Consider the following 16,834-nt stretch of genomic DNA (forward strand, 5'->3'; position numbering starts at 1 on the left):
AGGACCGTCAGATAATCGCAAACTCGAGGACTGTGAAGAGAGAGCAATCGCCGCACCTGAGACTGTAGCTTGTCCCTGCGTTCCTGGGACAAGATCACTTTGCCGTTCCTCGTGTCGAATAGAGCTCCGAGGTATTCTAGGGTCTGAGTCGGTACCAGTTGACTCTTGCTGAAATTGACCACCCAGCCTAGAGACTGTAACACCTGGAGGACTCTGGCCACTGCTTGCTGACACAGAGGCTTGGATTTTGCGCGAATCAACCAATCGTCCAGGTAAGGATGAACCAGGAGACCTTCTCGGCGTAGTTGCGCCGCTACTACCACCATCACTTTTGTGAACGTGCGAGGAGCGGTCGCTAGACCAAACGGTAGCGCCCGGAACTGAAAATGCCGCCCCAGAATGCAAAACCTTAGGAATTTCTGGAACTCCGGCCGAATTCCCACGTGCAGGTACGCCTCCGTGAGGTCCAGAGAAGCCAAGAATTCGCCTGGCCTTACCGAAGCAATTACCGAACGAATCGTCTCCATCTTGAAGTGAGGAACGCGTAGGCATCTGTTTACGCCTTTGGGGTCCAAGATCGGCCTTGATGTGCCGTCTTTCTTTGGGACTATAAAGTAAATGGAGTAACGGCCTTTGCCGCGCTGATGGATCGGGACTGGAACGATAGCTCCCAAGCTTTCCAAGCGCCGGATGGTGTCTAGCACTGCCACCTTCTTGTCCGGAGCTTTGCAAGGAGAGACTAGGAACTTGTCCGCTGGAATTCGAACAAAATCTAATGCGTAACCGTATCTTATCACGTCGAGGACCCACTGGTCCGAAGTAACTCTGGCCCAATCCTCGAAAAACAACGTTAACCGCGCCCCGACATTTGGGATCTCGTGCAGAGACTGAGGCGAGGATTGGACCGACCGCATTTCATTGCAGTCCCTTGTGAGCTCCCATGGTCGAGGTTCCTCCCTGTTTGCCGAACCGCTTTCCTCGAAAGGATTGCTGCCACTGAGGGGTCCGGGAGGAAGAAGACCTGTACGAGGGACCCGAGGAACGAGGAGGACGTGATTTTCTGGAACCACGGAACCGTGACCTGGAGGAGAAGGAGGACCGCGCTCTGCACTTATCCTCGGGCAGCTTAAACGCCCTGTTCTCTCCTAGGGAGATCATCAGGTCATCCAATTCTTTGCCGAATAGCAGCTTACCTTTGAATGGCAGTGCTCCAAGGTGAGCTTTAGAAGAGCCATCCGCTGCCCAGTTCCGTAACCACAAAAGGCGACGCGCCGAAACCGACGCTACCATGGATCTGGCAGAGGTCCGCAATAGATCATGTAAAGCATCTGCTCCATACGCTATTGCCGCCTCAAGTCGATCAGCTTGAGACGCCTCTTCCGGGGATAGACCAGCATTCGCCTGAAGAACTTGGGCCCAGCGCAGACTAGCCCGCATTGCAAAGTTAGTACAGATAGCGGCCCGCACCCCTAGAGCGGACACCTCAAAAATCTTCTTAAGCTGTACCTCCAGCTTCCTGTCCTGGATATCCCTGAGGGCCGTCGCTCCCGTAACCGGGATAGTAGACCTTTTTGTCACCGCCGAGACTGCTGAGTCCACTTTCGGAAATCTGAGGAGGTCTAGCGCATCTTCAGGGAGTGGATACAGTTTATCCATGGCCTTACTGACCTTCAGACCCAGCTCCGGCGTATCCCATTCTCTAAACAAAATATCCATGGACGAAAAATGAAAAGGAAAAGCCACTGCCGGTCCTGTGAGACCTAGCAGAACCGGATCCATGTTGGCCTCCTGACGGACCCCCACTGGCGGAGCCTCAATTCCTAGCTCCTGAAGAATGGCCGGGATCAGAGGGATCAGTTCGTCTCTACGGAAGAGGCGGACCACTTTGGGATCATCTCCCTCCACGGCCTGAGCTCCTTTGCTCGCTCCAGGCTGAGAGGAGCCGTCCGCCGTCGTGTCCTCAGCCCCCCTCAGGGGCTCTTCGGCAGGATCCGTGTCCGTCGAGGAGGAAAACTCCGATTCCGAGTCCTGTGGGACTCTCCGCAGGGATTGCTTCCCCCGCGGGGGCTGTCTGGCGGACCCCTCGGCTTCCCTAGTCGTCCGCTTCTTTGAGGCATGCTTACTAGGGCCCCCCTCGGAGGCTCCTTTTCGCCTGCGCCTGCTGCGCTTACACTTAAGGACTTTGCGTAGAAGAAGCGCAAAATCTTCCGAAAAAGAAGCCGAGTCCGAGGAATCGAGTCCGGAGCCCTCCCGAGACCGAGACCTCTCCGGAGCGACCCCCCCCGCAAGACTTGACTGCGGGAAAAAGCGGTGGAGGCATGGCAGAGTTCCCTGCCGGCTCCCGCCTGATTTCCTTGCCTGTGGCCAAAATGGCCGCCACTCCCGCGCTGAGCGGGAAAAGATCCTGCTGTTTGTCCGGCAGAGCACTGGCGCGCGGTGGCGAACGCGCGGCCCGAGAACGAACCCCCCGAGACGCCCCCGACGAGCCTTCATCGCCCGGGAGGCAAGAAGCACAGAGGCCGTCCCTTGAAAGCCGCGCGCGCGCCGAGCCGCGAGGCATGGCAGCAAAAAAAAATATAATGCGGGAAATACAAGCGCAATGCTGACAGAAAAAAATAATGAAAACGAAACTAAAATAACGCTGCGACTACCCCCCTGCGACCAGCACCTCCCCCCCCCCCGAAAAAAAACCGGAGCGGCAGCACTAAGTAGCAGAGAGCCGGCACAAACAAAGAAAATAGAAACTTTTTTTTTTTTTTCCTACCGCTTGTCGCTGTCCACGGTCCTGGAGCCCTGTTGCAAGAGGGGTGAGTGAACCGGGCTCCCCAGTGTCAACCCCTAGCGCTGCTACTAGCAAGCCGGGTCCTCTACCCTAGCAGCGGCCTCAACCAGGGGGGGGGTGGTCCCCTCAGAACCTCGCAGCCCCCCTGGGAGGCAGGGCAGACAGGACTCTACTCACTAAAAAATAACCAAATTTAAAAGAAAATCAAATTTAAAAGAGAAAAATCCGAAAAATCTGACTAACTACCACAATCAGTGCAGGCAGAGGCTGTGACCGCACCTGCACCACCTACTGGAGACAGAGTAAGACTGAGGGGCTGTGACTGGCACAGGGGCTTATATATGGCTCCGCCCACAAGTTTTGCTCTGTCTCCACCTACTGGTGCGGAGTCACAACCCAGGTGTCCTGGACTGATCCTGATACGTACAGGGAAAAGTGCGCTCAACTTCTTTAGGCGCGCACTAAAAAAAAAACAACCCAACCCAACCAAAACGTAACTCCCGCTGCAATAAGCTAACGGGACGCTGATGCGTAAGGAACTTAAAGCAAACAGACAAAAAAAAAAGAAGCCCGCTGACCCGAAAACGTCCACCCGCACACACACCTGCTTCTAGGGTGCCTGAACCCGATCTGTGCGCGTCCCCGATGTGTCCTGCTCCAGCAAGCGTCTTCTGTGCATAAATCCTCTCTTATGCCCAGAAATCATGCTGGGTCTACAAAGCCCTGTTTTCTGCCCATAAATGCTGAGTGCAGTTCAGCCTCCTCTGAGCCGGAGGACTACATGGCGGGAGGTGATAGATAATGCCTTCGGTCGCTTTAGATTTACAGGCAAAGGTGCCAACCAACGGGCCTGATCTTCACTCACTCCAGTGAGTGGGCTTTTGAATAGTGTCCCGGTAGCAGGGTACATTTCCGCACGCAACGCCTTTGAAAGTTACCTCCAATATGTTCTTATTTTCATGTTTCTAAACCACGCCTCCCAAAAAAAAACAAAACACACCCCACTCAGGACAGCTCCATCCTGTCCTTGGGAACGGAGTCCTCTAGTCTCTTCGGCTCTGCCCCAAGACCTCTGTCAAGGCACCCGGGTGGATATTTAGACTCCCAGTTTAAGCCCATTCCCTGGTTGACTGGGATCTTAATTTACCACAATCCATAAGCCCCCTCCCTGTGTGCCTGATTAAGCTCATAGTAAATGCCGGAATGGCTGAAGCTGCTATGGAATGGGAGTCTTTAAAGTATTTCTGGTGAACTGGTGCTTTGCTGTTGCCTAGCAACTGATTTAAAGGGCAAGAAACAACTCAATGATTAGAGATCCCTCCCCCCACACCATACCTACCCAATACAACCTTCGCACTGGGGTAGGGCTGTTATGCAAGAGAGCAGGGGCTTCAGGACTATTAATGAAACCAGTAATAACCTCAGTTTCTTTTTTTTTTTTTTTTGCGTAAAGCACAAAGCTTGCCGCCGACTCTGCACCTCCTCAACCCTCCCGGAAGCCGACCCTGGAGCGGGCAGTCTCCCTCCATGATACATCTAATGTCTACGGCATCTCAGGTACTCGCAGTTCCCCGACCGTGCGGTGCGGTCACTGCCCCGTCCGAGTTAGAGTCGCTGCTTCAGTTATTGCAACCGGAAAGTGTGTGGCCACCTATCGGACACAGCGTAACACATATCAACATTTAATTCAATGAAAAAAAACAACACAGGGAACTGGCTGAATGAGCATAAACAGGGAACTTCATTTCTCCGATTAGTTTTAAATGTGCCCCATGCTAACTTCATGGAGTGCCCCCTAGTCTTTCTACTATCCGAAAGAGTAAATAACCGATTCACATCTACTCGTGCAAGAACTCTCATGATCTTAAAGACCTCTATCATATCCCTCAAAATTGGAAGCAGTTCTCTATTATATATTGTGATGAAGCGCAGCCAGCTTTGAGGCGATGGAGAAGGTACAGAGAAGGGTGACCAAAATGATAAGGGGAATGGAACAGATCCCCTATGAGGAAAGGCTGAAGAGGTTAGGACTTTTCAGCTTGGAGAGGAGACGGCTGAAGAGCCCTAACCTCTTCAGCCTTTTGGTCACCCTTCTCTGTACCTTCTCCATCGCAACTATATCTTTTTTGAGATGCGGCGACCAGAATTGTACACAGTATTCAAGGTGCGGTCTCACCATGGAGCAATACAGAGGCATTATGACATTTTCCGTTCTATTAACCATTCCCTTCCTAATTCCTACCATCTTAAAAAATGTGTGGGACATAATGGGTTAAGTAGTAAAAAAAAAACAAAACAAAAAACCCAAAACAAAACTGAAAATATGGGTGTGTGTGTACTGTATATTGTCCCGTAGGACGTCACTCACAGGAGGGTAGTCCAGCGCCGCACTGTCCCCAAACCACTTCTTCCCCAGGGATCTCCGCTACCGAGCTCTGCTGTACTTCAGTTTTCTAGGCTTGGACGTAGGCCTCCAGGCCCTTGCTGGGTCTGCACAGGTGCCGGGCAGCCAGTCCAGCCGGGCTCCCCAGCAAACAAATACAAAACAGTTTGTAGACAGAATGTAACAGTCCTTTCTTTTATAGCTCCCTCCCCGATGACCACGGGTGGGTCACAGAAACAACTCGCAGTGGGTTCCAACACCGCCTGGCTTCTCCAGCCAGCAAACAACTGCCCTGCCTGGGAGTCACACAACCCGCCCCCAACTCCTCTCAGTTGTGCAGCGGGTCACGGCCTTCCCATTCCTTTAACAAAAACATGGTGCAGCAAAACAAAGTAAAACATCCCCAAACAGGCAAAATCCCCCCCCCCCCCAGCAGTGTCACTCACTCCATTTCCACGCTGGAGTCAGCGGCTTCCTCTGCTGGGGAATCAGTGTCCATCTCCTCCTCCGAGGAGCTCGGCCTTTCTGGCCAGTTGTAGCACTCCGGCACGCCCTCCTCCTCCACCGCCATTGGTTCGGGTGTGTCCGAGTCACAGGGGCTCGGTTCAGCTGCATACTCAGCGTCCTCCTTTGCCCATTGGCTCAGCTGGGCCTCCGTGAATCTGGGAGTAGTAGTCCCTTTTCTGCTGCCTAACTCGGCTCCGGGTTCTCCCAGCATGGATCCAGCCCGGGTGTTCCTGCCTCAAAGCTGGCTGCACTTCATCACAATATATAATATAGAACTGCTTCCAATTTTGAGGGATATCTTATCTCATTGACTATTTATCTAAAATTGCTTAAGCTAACCTGTGACCCAGAACCCCTTTTTTTGATTATATCAGGAAATAAATCAGGTGGGGCTAAATTTCCTGCGGTCCTTATCTTTGTATTTCTATGTTCTAGCGACCTTCGTCCCAACCTGTAGAGTTTGACCAGAATTGCAGTGCAGGACTGAACCCTCATTTGTGTCCTTATACTTATCCTCAGTTTTCTCAACTGTGGATTGCAAGCTGGCTAAAAGATCGGGAACAGAGAGTAGGATTAAATGGTCAGTTTTCTCAAGTGGAGAAAGATAAAACAGTGGAATGCCTCGGAGATCCACACTTGGACCAGTGCTTTTAATATACACTTTATTATAAATGATCCGGAATGGGGAATGAGTGAGGCGATTAAATTTGCAGATAACAAAAAAGTTTGTAGAGTTGTCAAATTACAAGCTGTGTGGTGGAGGGCCTGATGTGTCAGGGTTGTGAGCTTTTATACTGTTGCAGAATGTAAATCTGTATCCCACACTTGAGCAGGAGCCTCAACCAAGCGGCTGATCCTTTTTCTACTTTCTCTTCTCAGCTACCAAATTTCTTCTTGAAGACGCATGACTATGGCATATACACACAAGATGTGGAGTTTCACAATGAGATTTTGTACTTGAGGACACGGTCAGTAACCAGGATGTCTGTTGCCATCTGTTTCTCTAGAGTTCAAGCTGTGGACCAGGCCGTGCTCACCTGTCTCTCTTTCTAGGGGTTACCCTCTGCATACTGGGTCGCTCTTGCTTGTTCTCTTCTAGGGGTCAAGCTGTTTTTCACTTGTCTGTCTAAGGCAGTGATTCCCAACCATGTCCTGGGGACCCCCCCAGACAGTCAGGTTTACAGAATATCCACAATGAATATGTAAGAGAGAATTTGCATGCACTGCCTCCAAAACCTGCACATTCTCTCCTGCATATTCATTGTGGATATCCTGAAAAGCTGACTGGCTGGGGGTTCCCCAGGACAGAGTTGGGAGCCACTCATCTAAGGGTTACACTGTAGTGTGAATCTCACACATTTGCTTTTCTAAGGGGTCAAGCTGTGTACCGAGCAGATCTCTAGGGCATGAGCAGTTTTTGCTGGTCTGTTCTGTAGGGGTCAAGCTGTATACTAAGCTGCTGTGGCTCCTCTGCCTGTCCTAGAGGCTGAGTTGTGTACCTCATTTCTTTTACCCTGCTGTATGTCTTTGTAGGGGTCGTGCTATGTATCAGGTTGCTCTCACGCTCTGCCGGTTCCTGGCTTGGAATTACTTTGCAGATTTGCACATGGAGGTGCTGAAATTGACCCAGCACCCAGAGAATTGGACAATCCAGGCTCGCTGGCGGGTGACAGGTCTGCCCCTACACGTCCTTATGTTTCGCTTTTACAAGAGGGATAAAGCAGAGCTGTACAGGTGAGTACAGCTGGGGGGATGGCCACAGCCTTACAGCCGCTTCTGTGTTCCCCTCCCCACTTTTACCATTCCCTCTATTTTCCAGCTCTTACGATGCATATTCCACCTTCTATGTGGGGCCTGATCTACCGCCACAAGGTTGATAAGGTGAGTGAAAGGGGCTTCAGATGCAAGTGTATCACTTTCTTTTGTGACCTGCTGAGCTGATGCCATCATTGTGCTGGGATATAGAACAACTCAAGTATGCTAGCAACATGTGACTGTTTGCTTCCCCTCTGGGGGATTTTTTAAAGCTATTGTGTGGGACAGTAGTTAGATAAAAATCGCACCCCCCCAAAAAAAACAAAAACCTAGTTTAAAGGAACATAACCCTACAAAAATTTGAAGGAATGTCACATGCATTCTGCTTTTCCCCTATTTAAGGTGTCCAGATTCTGAGTACCTATCATTATAGGTAGCCTAATTACTGAAAACACTTATACTAATAAATGTCTCTCCCACACAGCTGATGCCAGCCCAACCCCCTGTGATCAGGGTGAAGAGCTTGTTAGCTGGCCTGCTGGTGGCTCTGGGAGTAGCAGAGAACAGACCTGCCTTCAACTTTCTACTGTGGCATCTGTCCTGGAGATCTGGGCAGAAGCACTGCTGAGAGCCAGGACTGTCTGGTAACTGAGGTACAGGATGCATGGTACCTGGTATTTTTCTACAGCCTCTTTCCTTACCTGTCGGACTCTCATTAATGGGGGCAGTGTGTGTGGCCCAGCTCTCCAAACCCTAGGTATTGTGCACCACAAGAGGAAACATTTTTTTCCCAAGCCTGTACCAAAATCTTTTCAAAACAGATTTCAGGAATGGTTTATCTGAAGCAGCTTGGCTTTAGGGCATTGCCACATGGGCTGATGGTTGACCCAGAAGACAATAAGCCTAACAAAAATGGATACTGTGTTGTGGCCATAGACGTATAACATTCACATTATGTGTGTAATATATACATGTGTATATTTATGACTTGTCAAGATGCCACAGGTACATACTCGCAAATGCTGCATGTTCACCTCTTCCTTTGGCACCTGCCTGGTGCCTCTGTGATACAGTCCTCATCTGCTGCATGTTCCTTACTAAGAACCCCTCTGTGTTGCAAGAGAGAGAGAAGTGTGATGTACATAATTAAACTAGAAGGAGCATCCATTTTCTGCTTACCGAGTTTTTATTTGCAGTAAAATTGCCTGGTATGGCGGGGAGAGGTCTGCGTACAATGCATGAGAGCCCAGGCTGCCATCTTATAGACCAAGCTTCCTGCACTCTGGGTGGCAGGGACACACCCATTTCTTCTCTAGCTCACCTTCAAGAGGCCAGTGAACCTGGCTAGTTTCATTTATAAAATAAAAATCCTTGTTTCGGGGATGAGCAGAGCTGTTCGCACTTAACTCTTAGGCTTCCAACCCAAATAAAGTTTCTTTTCTTTACTGACAGCACTCAGAAATCAGGCTGTACTTGGACACGAGTCCCAGCCTGTGCTATGGCCACACATTTGCTTGGTACAAGACCAGCATCCGGTGTGTGTTGCAGGATGGTAGAACAAATGTTTGCTGCAGCCTTGGAGCAAATAAACAGCCTCAGCCCAGTTCCTCCCGTGCCTTCCCTACTTTCTTGGGCATCTTCTTGCTGGAAGCATCCTCCAGGTCTTTGGACTTGTAGTAGTGAGGAGCCACTTCCAGGAGCCAGCCACTGTCTATTTCAATGATCTGTGTATGGTAAAAATACAAAAAGCATTTTTAAATAGGCTTGCACTGAAAGAAAAAAGTGAGGATAGGGTGCCTTAGAGTGAGGACATGTGTACAATTGCCCTCTATCTTAGACTTGGACATGTCTATATGTGCACATTAGGCCAGTGGTTCCCAATAAAGGCCCAGTATTGTTTTTATTGTTAAGAATGACAAGGGAAAGATAAGTACTCTGAACAGAAATAGCATAAATAGTAACCAGCACCAATTTCCAGCACTCAAACAGTAACTGCCTTACCTAAGAAAAGGCAACACTGAATATTACACCAGGCTTTAAGACACCAGTATGCCTCCTATTAGGAAGACGGAACAAGCCAGACTGCTATAGAGCCTTACCCAAACTACACACCAGAATAGCTCACCTCAGTCACTTGTGCAGACCCTCACCTAACCAAGAATAAGGAGGCCATAAAGTAGAACCAGAAGCACGCAGACAAAACTGAATTGGAAACTACAACAAGCCAGAGTCTCTGTATGCAGTGCAACAAAGGAAAAAGAGAAACATCACCAGTCCTTATAAAACAAAATCAAGAAATAGAAAAAGCAAAGCAGTAAAACCATACTAACAAAAAGAACAGCTGTTTATTTCAAATGGACTATCCAATCATATTAAACATTTCGAGATACCAATAAAATATTTCAAGACACAATAAGGATAAATAAATGCTTTGCTCTGGGTACCTGGGAATATTTGATATCCAGGTGCTCTGAGATTGTTTTGAATTAGTAGAAGGAGGGATGGTTTGCTTGCAACTTTCTCCTCTGTCACAACAAGCTCTCAATCACACACGTACATACATGCTCGCTCACTTACATAGGCTCTTAATCACACATTTACACACACGCCGTCTGTCTTTTCACAACTGCACACACACAAGCTTTCAATCACACACACAGATCCTGTCTCTCTCTCATACACAAAATTAATCCTGACAGAGATCATTTTTAGGCCTGCATTACAGAAATGTAGGAGAGGCGGAGAGGTTGTACAAGATCCTTGTTTATAGGGGAATCCCAACCCAAAAATATGTTCCACTTGAAGTTATAAGAGCCTCTAGTGGCAGGTTCTTTAACTTCATTTGAAAACAGAACTACCATCACTACTTTGCTCTCAATATCCAAGCTTTCAGAACTGGGAATACTGGCAAGAGCAGAAAATGGCCTGGTGCAGCTTCAGCCAATCTTTGAAGCCAAGGGAGCCAAGTTTGACGTGGCCGAAATGCAACTACAAGACTCCTTCTTCCTGTATCCTTCCTTAGCTTAAGGTCTTTGCAATTTGGAATTTATTCAGGTGGTAGCTTCAACCTCTGCTTTTCTTACCCACTTCTTATTTAATGCAACCCTTCAGCTTGGGGGTTCCCTACTTGTGTAGCTCTTTCTGGCTGATTGTCCACAGAGGTAATGAAGTTGCTTATATGTAACGAGTGTACTCCACAGCCAGCAAAACAAATCAGCCACACAATCTCACTCGCCTTCCAGAAGCCAAAGCACAGCTCCTGAAGAACTGAGGGTAGCTCGTGTACAGCAGCAACGTGGGAACCCCTGAGCATGCTCTGAAAGACTTCTCGCTCTTTTTGTCCATAACAGTAAGATGAGGTCACCCATTTGTGTGGCTGATTTGTTCTGCTGCCCACAGAGAACACCTGTTACAGGTACGCAACCTTGCTTTGAGAACGGCTCTTTAAGGTGCATACGTTTAACTGATGGGATACAGGTGGAAATTTTATCCATTAAGGATTTAGCCAACTAATTTCTGAAGTTTGTCAGATGAAAATCCACCCATCTCCCTGTACCTCAGTTTTAGGCCTGGTACTGTGTGTCTGAGGATGGGGCACAGCCAAGTTTCCATCTTAGTTTTAGACCTGTCTGTGTGTCTGTGCTCCCATCTGTAGGGGAGTCACTTTCTACCACTGACACAAGAACATAAATGTCAATGCTGGATCAGACCAAAATCTATCAAACCCAGCATCCTGTCTCTGACAGGGGCCAGTTCAAGTTTGCAGGTACCTAGCAGCTCCCAAAAAGTATATCTATTTTTTGTTAGCTTTCTTTAGTCTACCTGGCTCATAATGCATTTGTATTATGGACTTTTCCTTCTCCAAGAAGAGTGAGAGGAGACCGTGGAGCATAAGGTAAAAGACAGCAATGGCTCAAAGTGAGGAAAGAGCACTGACCTGCCGCATAAACTCCTTGGTTGTGAAGACCAGCTCATGGTAGATGAGCCAGCGTGGCTGCTCCTCGAACAGGCAGCTGTTGGGGTGCACATACACCGTCTGCTGGTGCTTCACGGTCTTGTACCCTCCCCGAGTCAGCCGTGAAGTGTGGTAGAAGTAGCCTGCTGTAATGGCCTGTAGGGGAAGGAGGGAGAGAGAGATCAGAGGCTGAGGGGGATCAAGCCCTACGTGTGATATAGTGCAACGCCACATTGTGGGATGTGTCTCTGATGATGGGAACTCTCCTCAAATGTTCATGCTTTAAGAATCTGGTTAGTCTATAAGGGGCCATTGATTCCTGTCATTTTAGCTGAAGATCTTTTACCACAAAGTGTTTGGGATCATGGGTCCATATAAGAGGACCCACCTCTGTAGTAGGGACCTCAAAGAGCATCTTTCCTCTAATACCAATACCCAAATCTGCAGCTCTCTTGTGGTTTACCACATGACTCCATCCTATCACCTATGTTATTTGACATCAACATGGCTCCCCGCGCCCCTTGACAAACTCAGAAATCATCAAATGCTGTACTGCTACAATTCCATTCAGCACAAACCCAAACTTAACCATTGCCAAAGTCATCCACTGCATAACAAACATTGTCAGCTGCTTACAAGGAAACAAATGTTAAGTAAAAAAAAAAAAGAGACAATCTATGGACTGAGACAACACTAATCCTCAGCTCCCAAGTTCAAGTCTAGACTTTATTCTAGACTCAACTTCCCGGCAGTATCCAAAACATGTTTCTGCCACCTCCTGGATGAGAATGCCTTTGTGACTGTTATCTGAGACTATTGTAATAACCTCTATGCTGGAATCCCAATGCTGCAGGCTGCATGATAAACATGAAAATTTAACCACATAACCCCCATTCTAAAAACCCTGCAAACACTAAATTCAAATTCCTAATCCTAGCCGATAAGAACACTGAAAGACCTGACACCAACCTACCTCTCACCCATCTGCAACCATAAACTCAGGCATTCCTAGTGCTGCCTCCACCCAAACCTATCAGCCTCATGAGCACCAGGAAAAAACCTCTGCAGGCTCAGTCCTAACACTGTGGAACTGGCTACTGCCCAAGATCAGCCAATGACAAACCTAAGTACTTTGCACACAGGCCTTAACCTGTCTTGCACTACGTGGACCTGGACTTTTTTTAAATTGTTTATAGATTGACATGAACCCCATGAAAAACTGTGTAATATACATACATATACTCACACTATCACATCACTATAAATATCTAAACCATACTGCACTATTTGTACAGTGTTCCTCACTTGGATAAAGTTATTAACCACTGTAGCCTTCTATACCAACTGTAAATCCCCTTAACAAGTATGTTACAACGTCTGCCCTCCTGTGACAGATTTCAGAAGCCATGGAATAAGCACAGAGGATCCCTAGTGGCAAGAGAATGGTAACAAAGCACTGAGCTTCTTGGAAGGCATGGGGTAACCTGAACAGAGTGGGGTAGATTTTTAAAAAAAGCGCGTTCGCGTACTGGATTTTATAAGACACGCGTGTAGCCGCGCGTATCTTCTAAAATCCTAGATCGGAGGGCAGCCGGCGTGCGCCAAGCCGCGCAGCCTGTCTCCGTTCCCTCCGAGGCCGCTCTGATTTCGGAGCGGCCTCGGAGGGAACTTTCTTTCGCCCTCCCCTCACCTTCCCCTTCCTTCCCCTATCTAACCCACCCCCCCGGCCCTATCTAAACCCCCCCTTACCTTTATCCACGGATTTACGCCTCCCGGAGGGAGACATAAATCCACGCACGCCAGCGGGCTGCTGGCGCGCCGAGACCCGACCCGGGGGCAGTTCCGGAGGGCGCAGCCACGCCCCCGGAACGCCCCGGGCTGGCGCCATGCCCCTGGTCCCGCCCCCGAAATGCCTCACCACGCCCCCATAACGCAGCAATCGGCCCCGCCCAGACACGCCCCCTTCCAAAAACCCAAGGACCTACGCGCGTCCTGGGGTTCTGCGCGCGTAAATCCGCCTGGATTTACGCGAGCAGGGCTTTTAAAATCTGCCCCAGTGGGGATGGCGACATTAAAAAGGGTCCAATCAATTCACAAAAGTCCCAACAACAAACATAGTCCAGAGACCCACACAGTCATATAAACTCACAAAAACAAAAGTGGGCATCTGGTCATATAACGTGATCTTTTATAAACTCATACTTTATGTAAAAAACTTTTTATGCACACATTGATATGGGACCGACAACCCTAAGCTCTTCAATTTTATAAAAGAGCCAATTCAGGAGGAAATTCCACTTTTCTTTATCTAATCCTATCTATATTTTTTAATGTTATTTTGTATTTTTTCAAAAATATTTAGAAATCACCCAAAACAGTCCCGCACAGTCACAGAACAAAAATTCCTTTTCAAATGAGCATCAAAGTATTTTAGCACTTATCTTGTCATCAAATGTCCAATCGAACCCCCACACGATATCATGGTTCAAATTTCTGTCTGCCTCAAGTGGGGGGGGGGGCCAAATCCACACATTGTTACCTTGCCCAGAACCAGGTCCACATCTTCACGCCACTAAGATCGGTCTTAAAATGGTGTCTGCAACACTGCCCCTTTTATAAGGTACTTCAATCAAACATGGCCCGGGAGAAAATCACCTGACCAGAAAAACCCTTGCATATCTAGGTAGTCTTCAACCAGGAACTATTTCCCCTCCATTATTTGCTATTCCTATAACTGCTAGTTTACAATCAGGTAGTATAACAGACTCAACAAAGGTAATTTAGCATGCAGTTCTCCATCAGGTCCTCCGCCCTGAGAGTGCCCATTCATGAATTTCATGTAAACCACAAAGCAGTTCTCCATCAGGTCCTCCGCCCTGAGAGTGCCCATTCATGAACTTCAGGTAAACCACAAAGCAGTTCTCCATCAGGTCCTCCATCCTGAGAGTGCCCATTCATGAACTTCATGTAAACCACAAAGCAGTTCTCCATCAGGTCCTCTGCCCTGAGAGTGCCCATTCATGAACTTCATGTAAACCACAAAGCAGTTCTCCATCAGGTCCTCCGCCCTGAGAGTGCCCATTTATGAACTTCAGGTAAACCACAAAGCAGTTCTCCATCAGGTCCTCCGCCCTGAGAGTGCCCATTCATGAATTTCAGGTAAACCACAAAGCAGTTCTCCATCAGGTCCTCCACCCTGAGGCTGCCCATTCATGAACTTCATGTAAACCACAAAGCAGTTCTCCATCAGGTCCTCCGCCCTGAGAGTGCCCATTCATGAACTTCATGTAAACCGCAAAGCAGTTCTCCATCAGGTCCTCCGCCCTGAGAGTGCCCATTCATGAACTTCAGGTAAACCGCAAAGCAGTTCTCCATCAGGTCCTCCGTCCTGAGAGTGCCCATTCATGAACTTCAGGTAAACCGCAAAGCAGTTCTCCATCAGGTCCTCTGCCCTCCGCCCTGAGAGTGACCATTCATGAACTTCATGTAAACCGCAAAGCAGTTCTCCATCAGGTCCTCCGCCCTGAGAGTGACCATTCATGAACTTCATGTAAACCGCAAAGCAGTTCTCCATCAGGTCCTCCGTCCTGAGAGTGCCCATTCATGAACTTCAGGTAAACCGCAAAGCAGTTCTCCATCAGGTCCTCCGCCCTGAGAGTGCCCATTCATGAACTTCATGTAAACCGCAAAGCAGTTCTCCATCAGGTCCTCCGCCCTGAGAGTGACCATTCATGAACTTCATGTAAACCACAAAGCAGTTCTCCATCAGGTCCTCCGCCCTGAGAGTGACCATTCATGAACTTCATGTAAACCGCAAAGCAGTTCTCCATCAGGTCCTCTGCCCTGAGAGTGCCCAGTCATGAACTTCATGTAAACCGCAAAGCAGTTCTCCATCAGGTCCTCCGCCCCAAAACTACCACCTGATCATTACAATCAAACCTCAAAACAGTTCCTCAACCAAGAGAAAAGACAATTGGTAGGATAAGAGCTGCCCTCCCCGCCGGAGGGGCACAGGAGAGTCTGGGGACAGGCTCCCCGCAGGCAGTACAGCGAGATGGCCGCGGCAGCGAGGGGGGAGCTGTAAAATCGCGGCAGGAAGCCGAAGGAAGTGCGGTTAGCGAAAAAAAAACAATGTGCCCCGATTTGAATCGCACAAAAATTAACGGCAGGCTGCTCTTTTGGGTTTTCTTGTTTTTTTTAATCGGCTCGGGGCAGCGAAGCGAGAAGAGGGACCGGATCACCGGTATCTTCCCCTGAGCCTTACCTTGCAGGAGCCCTGCGGGGGAACCTACCCCAGCTCCTCAGCCTCCTACCGGGGGGGAATGGCTCGCTGGGAACACCCTAGGAGGCTTTTTTTTTCCCCCAAAGTCCTGTTTTCTGCTGACTTTTTTTTTTTTTTTTTAAAGCTTGATTCCTTGTCAATTGCAATTTCTTTTTTTTTTTTTTTTTTAAAGCTGTTCTCTGCTGGCTTTTTTTTTTTTTAAAGCTTGATTCCTTGTCAATTGCAATTTCTCCTCTTTTTTTTTAAGCTGTTCTCTGCTGACTTTTTTTTATTTAAAGCTTGATTCCTTCTCAATTGCAATTTTTTTTTTAAAGCTGTTCTCTGCTGACTTTTTTTTTTTTAAAGCTTGATTCCTTGTCAATTGCAATTTTTTTTTAAAGCTTGATTCCTTGTCAATTGCAATTTCTCCTCTTTTTTTTTTTAAGCTGTTCTCTGCTGGCTTTTTTTTTTTTTAAAGCTTGATTCCTTGTCAATTGCAATTTCTTTTTTTTTTTTTTTTTTTAAAGCTGTTCTCTGCTGACTTTTTTTTTTTAAAGCTTGATTCCTTGTCAATTGCAATTTCTTTTTTTTTTTTTTTAAAGCTGTTCTCTGACTTTTTTTTTTTTTTTAAAGCTTGATTCCTTGTCAATTGCAATTTTCCTCTTTTTTTTTTTTTAAAGGGAAATAGTCCCAACCATAAATTCAGGTCAAGACTGCAGGGTTTGCACCACCTCCATCTGCTGGAGACAGAGAAATATCACAGTCTGGACTGATCCTGGTACCTACAGGGAATACCAATTTATAATTTCATTTGAACCAGGGGGATGAATCGAATCAAGCGCAAAAGATCCAGAATTGTTCTCAGCTTATTGAAACAGATCTGTATATCTCCTCCTCTATCTGATTTGAAGATTTGTTCCAAAATACTCCATTTCAGATCAGAAAAATCACGAGCATATTTAATGCAATGTGATTCCAAGGGAGCTGTCATTTTGGCTGTTTTAAGACAACTTGTGTGTTCTCTTAGCCTTGTACAGATCTTTCTTTTCGTTCTGCCAATTAAAAAAAAAAAAAAAATATATTTTTTTTTTTGATGGGAGCCCAGATGTAAGAGCTTGTGGGCACATGTCTCATGAACCACATGTGACATGCCCCTTCGACATGTATTCATCATTTACATTGATAGGCATT

General features: G+C 47.7%; 2 protein-coding genes across 9 annotated transcripts in view; one reads left to right on the forward strand and one right to left on the reverse strand.

Moving 5' to 3' along the window:
* Positions 1-8,397, forward strand: part of LOC115080657 (uncharacterized protein C6orf136 homolog) — a 61,227-nt gene extending 52,830 nt beyond the window's left edge. Inside the window, 5 exon segments of the mRNA XM_029584988.1 lie at positions 6,552-6,640; positions 7,206-7,406; positions 7,492-7,521; positions 7,523-7,553; positions 7,912-8,397. Coding sequence (XP_029440848.1) covers positions 6,552-6,640; positions 7,206-7,406; positions 7,492-7,521; positions 7,523-7,553; positions 7,912-8,055 — 495 coding nt within the window. The 3' untranslated portion in view covers positions 8,056-8,397.
* Positions 8,398-8,631: 234 nt separating this feature from the next.
* Positions 8,632-16,834, reverse strand: part of LOC115080659 (pre-mRNA-splicing factor ATP-dependent RNA helicase DHX16-like) — a 30,286-nt gene continuing 22,083 nt past the window's right edge. For 7 of the 8 annotated variants that reach the window (XM_029584994.1, XM_029584992.1, XM_029584990.1 and 4 more), the window contains 2 exons: positions 11,365-11,538; positions 8,632-9,151 (listed from right to left, as the gene is read on the reverse strand). In XM_029584994.1, the coding sequence (XP_029440854.1) occupies positions 9,023-9,151; positions 11,365-11,538 (303 nt within the window). In that variant the 3' untranslated portion in view covers positions 8,632-9,022. The remainder of the gene's footprint in view (positions 9,152-11,364; positions 11,539-16,834) is intronic. The other variant, XM_029584995.1, reaches the window with a different exon arrangement.

The sequence above is a fragment of the Rhinatrema bivittatum genome, chromosome 19 (genome assembly GCF_901001135.1).
Source record: "Rhinatrema bivittatum chromosome 19, aRhiBiv1.1, whole genome shotgun sequence".
Classification (NCBI taxonomy): domain Eukaryota; kingdom Metazoa; phylum Chordata; class Amphibia; order Gymnophiona; family Rhinatrematidae; genus Rhinatrema; species Rhinatrema bivittatum.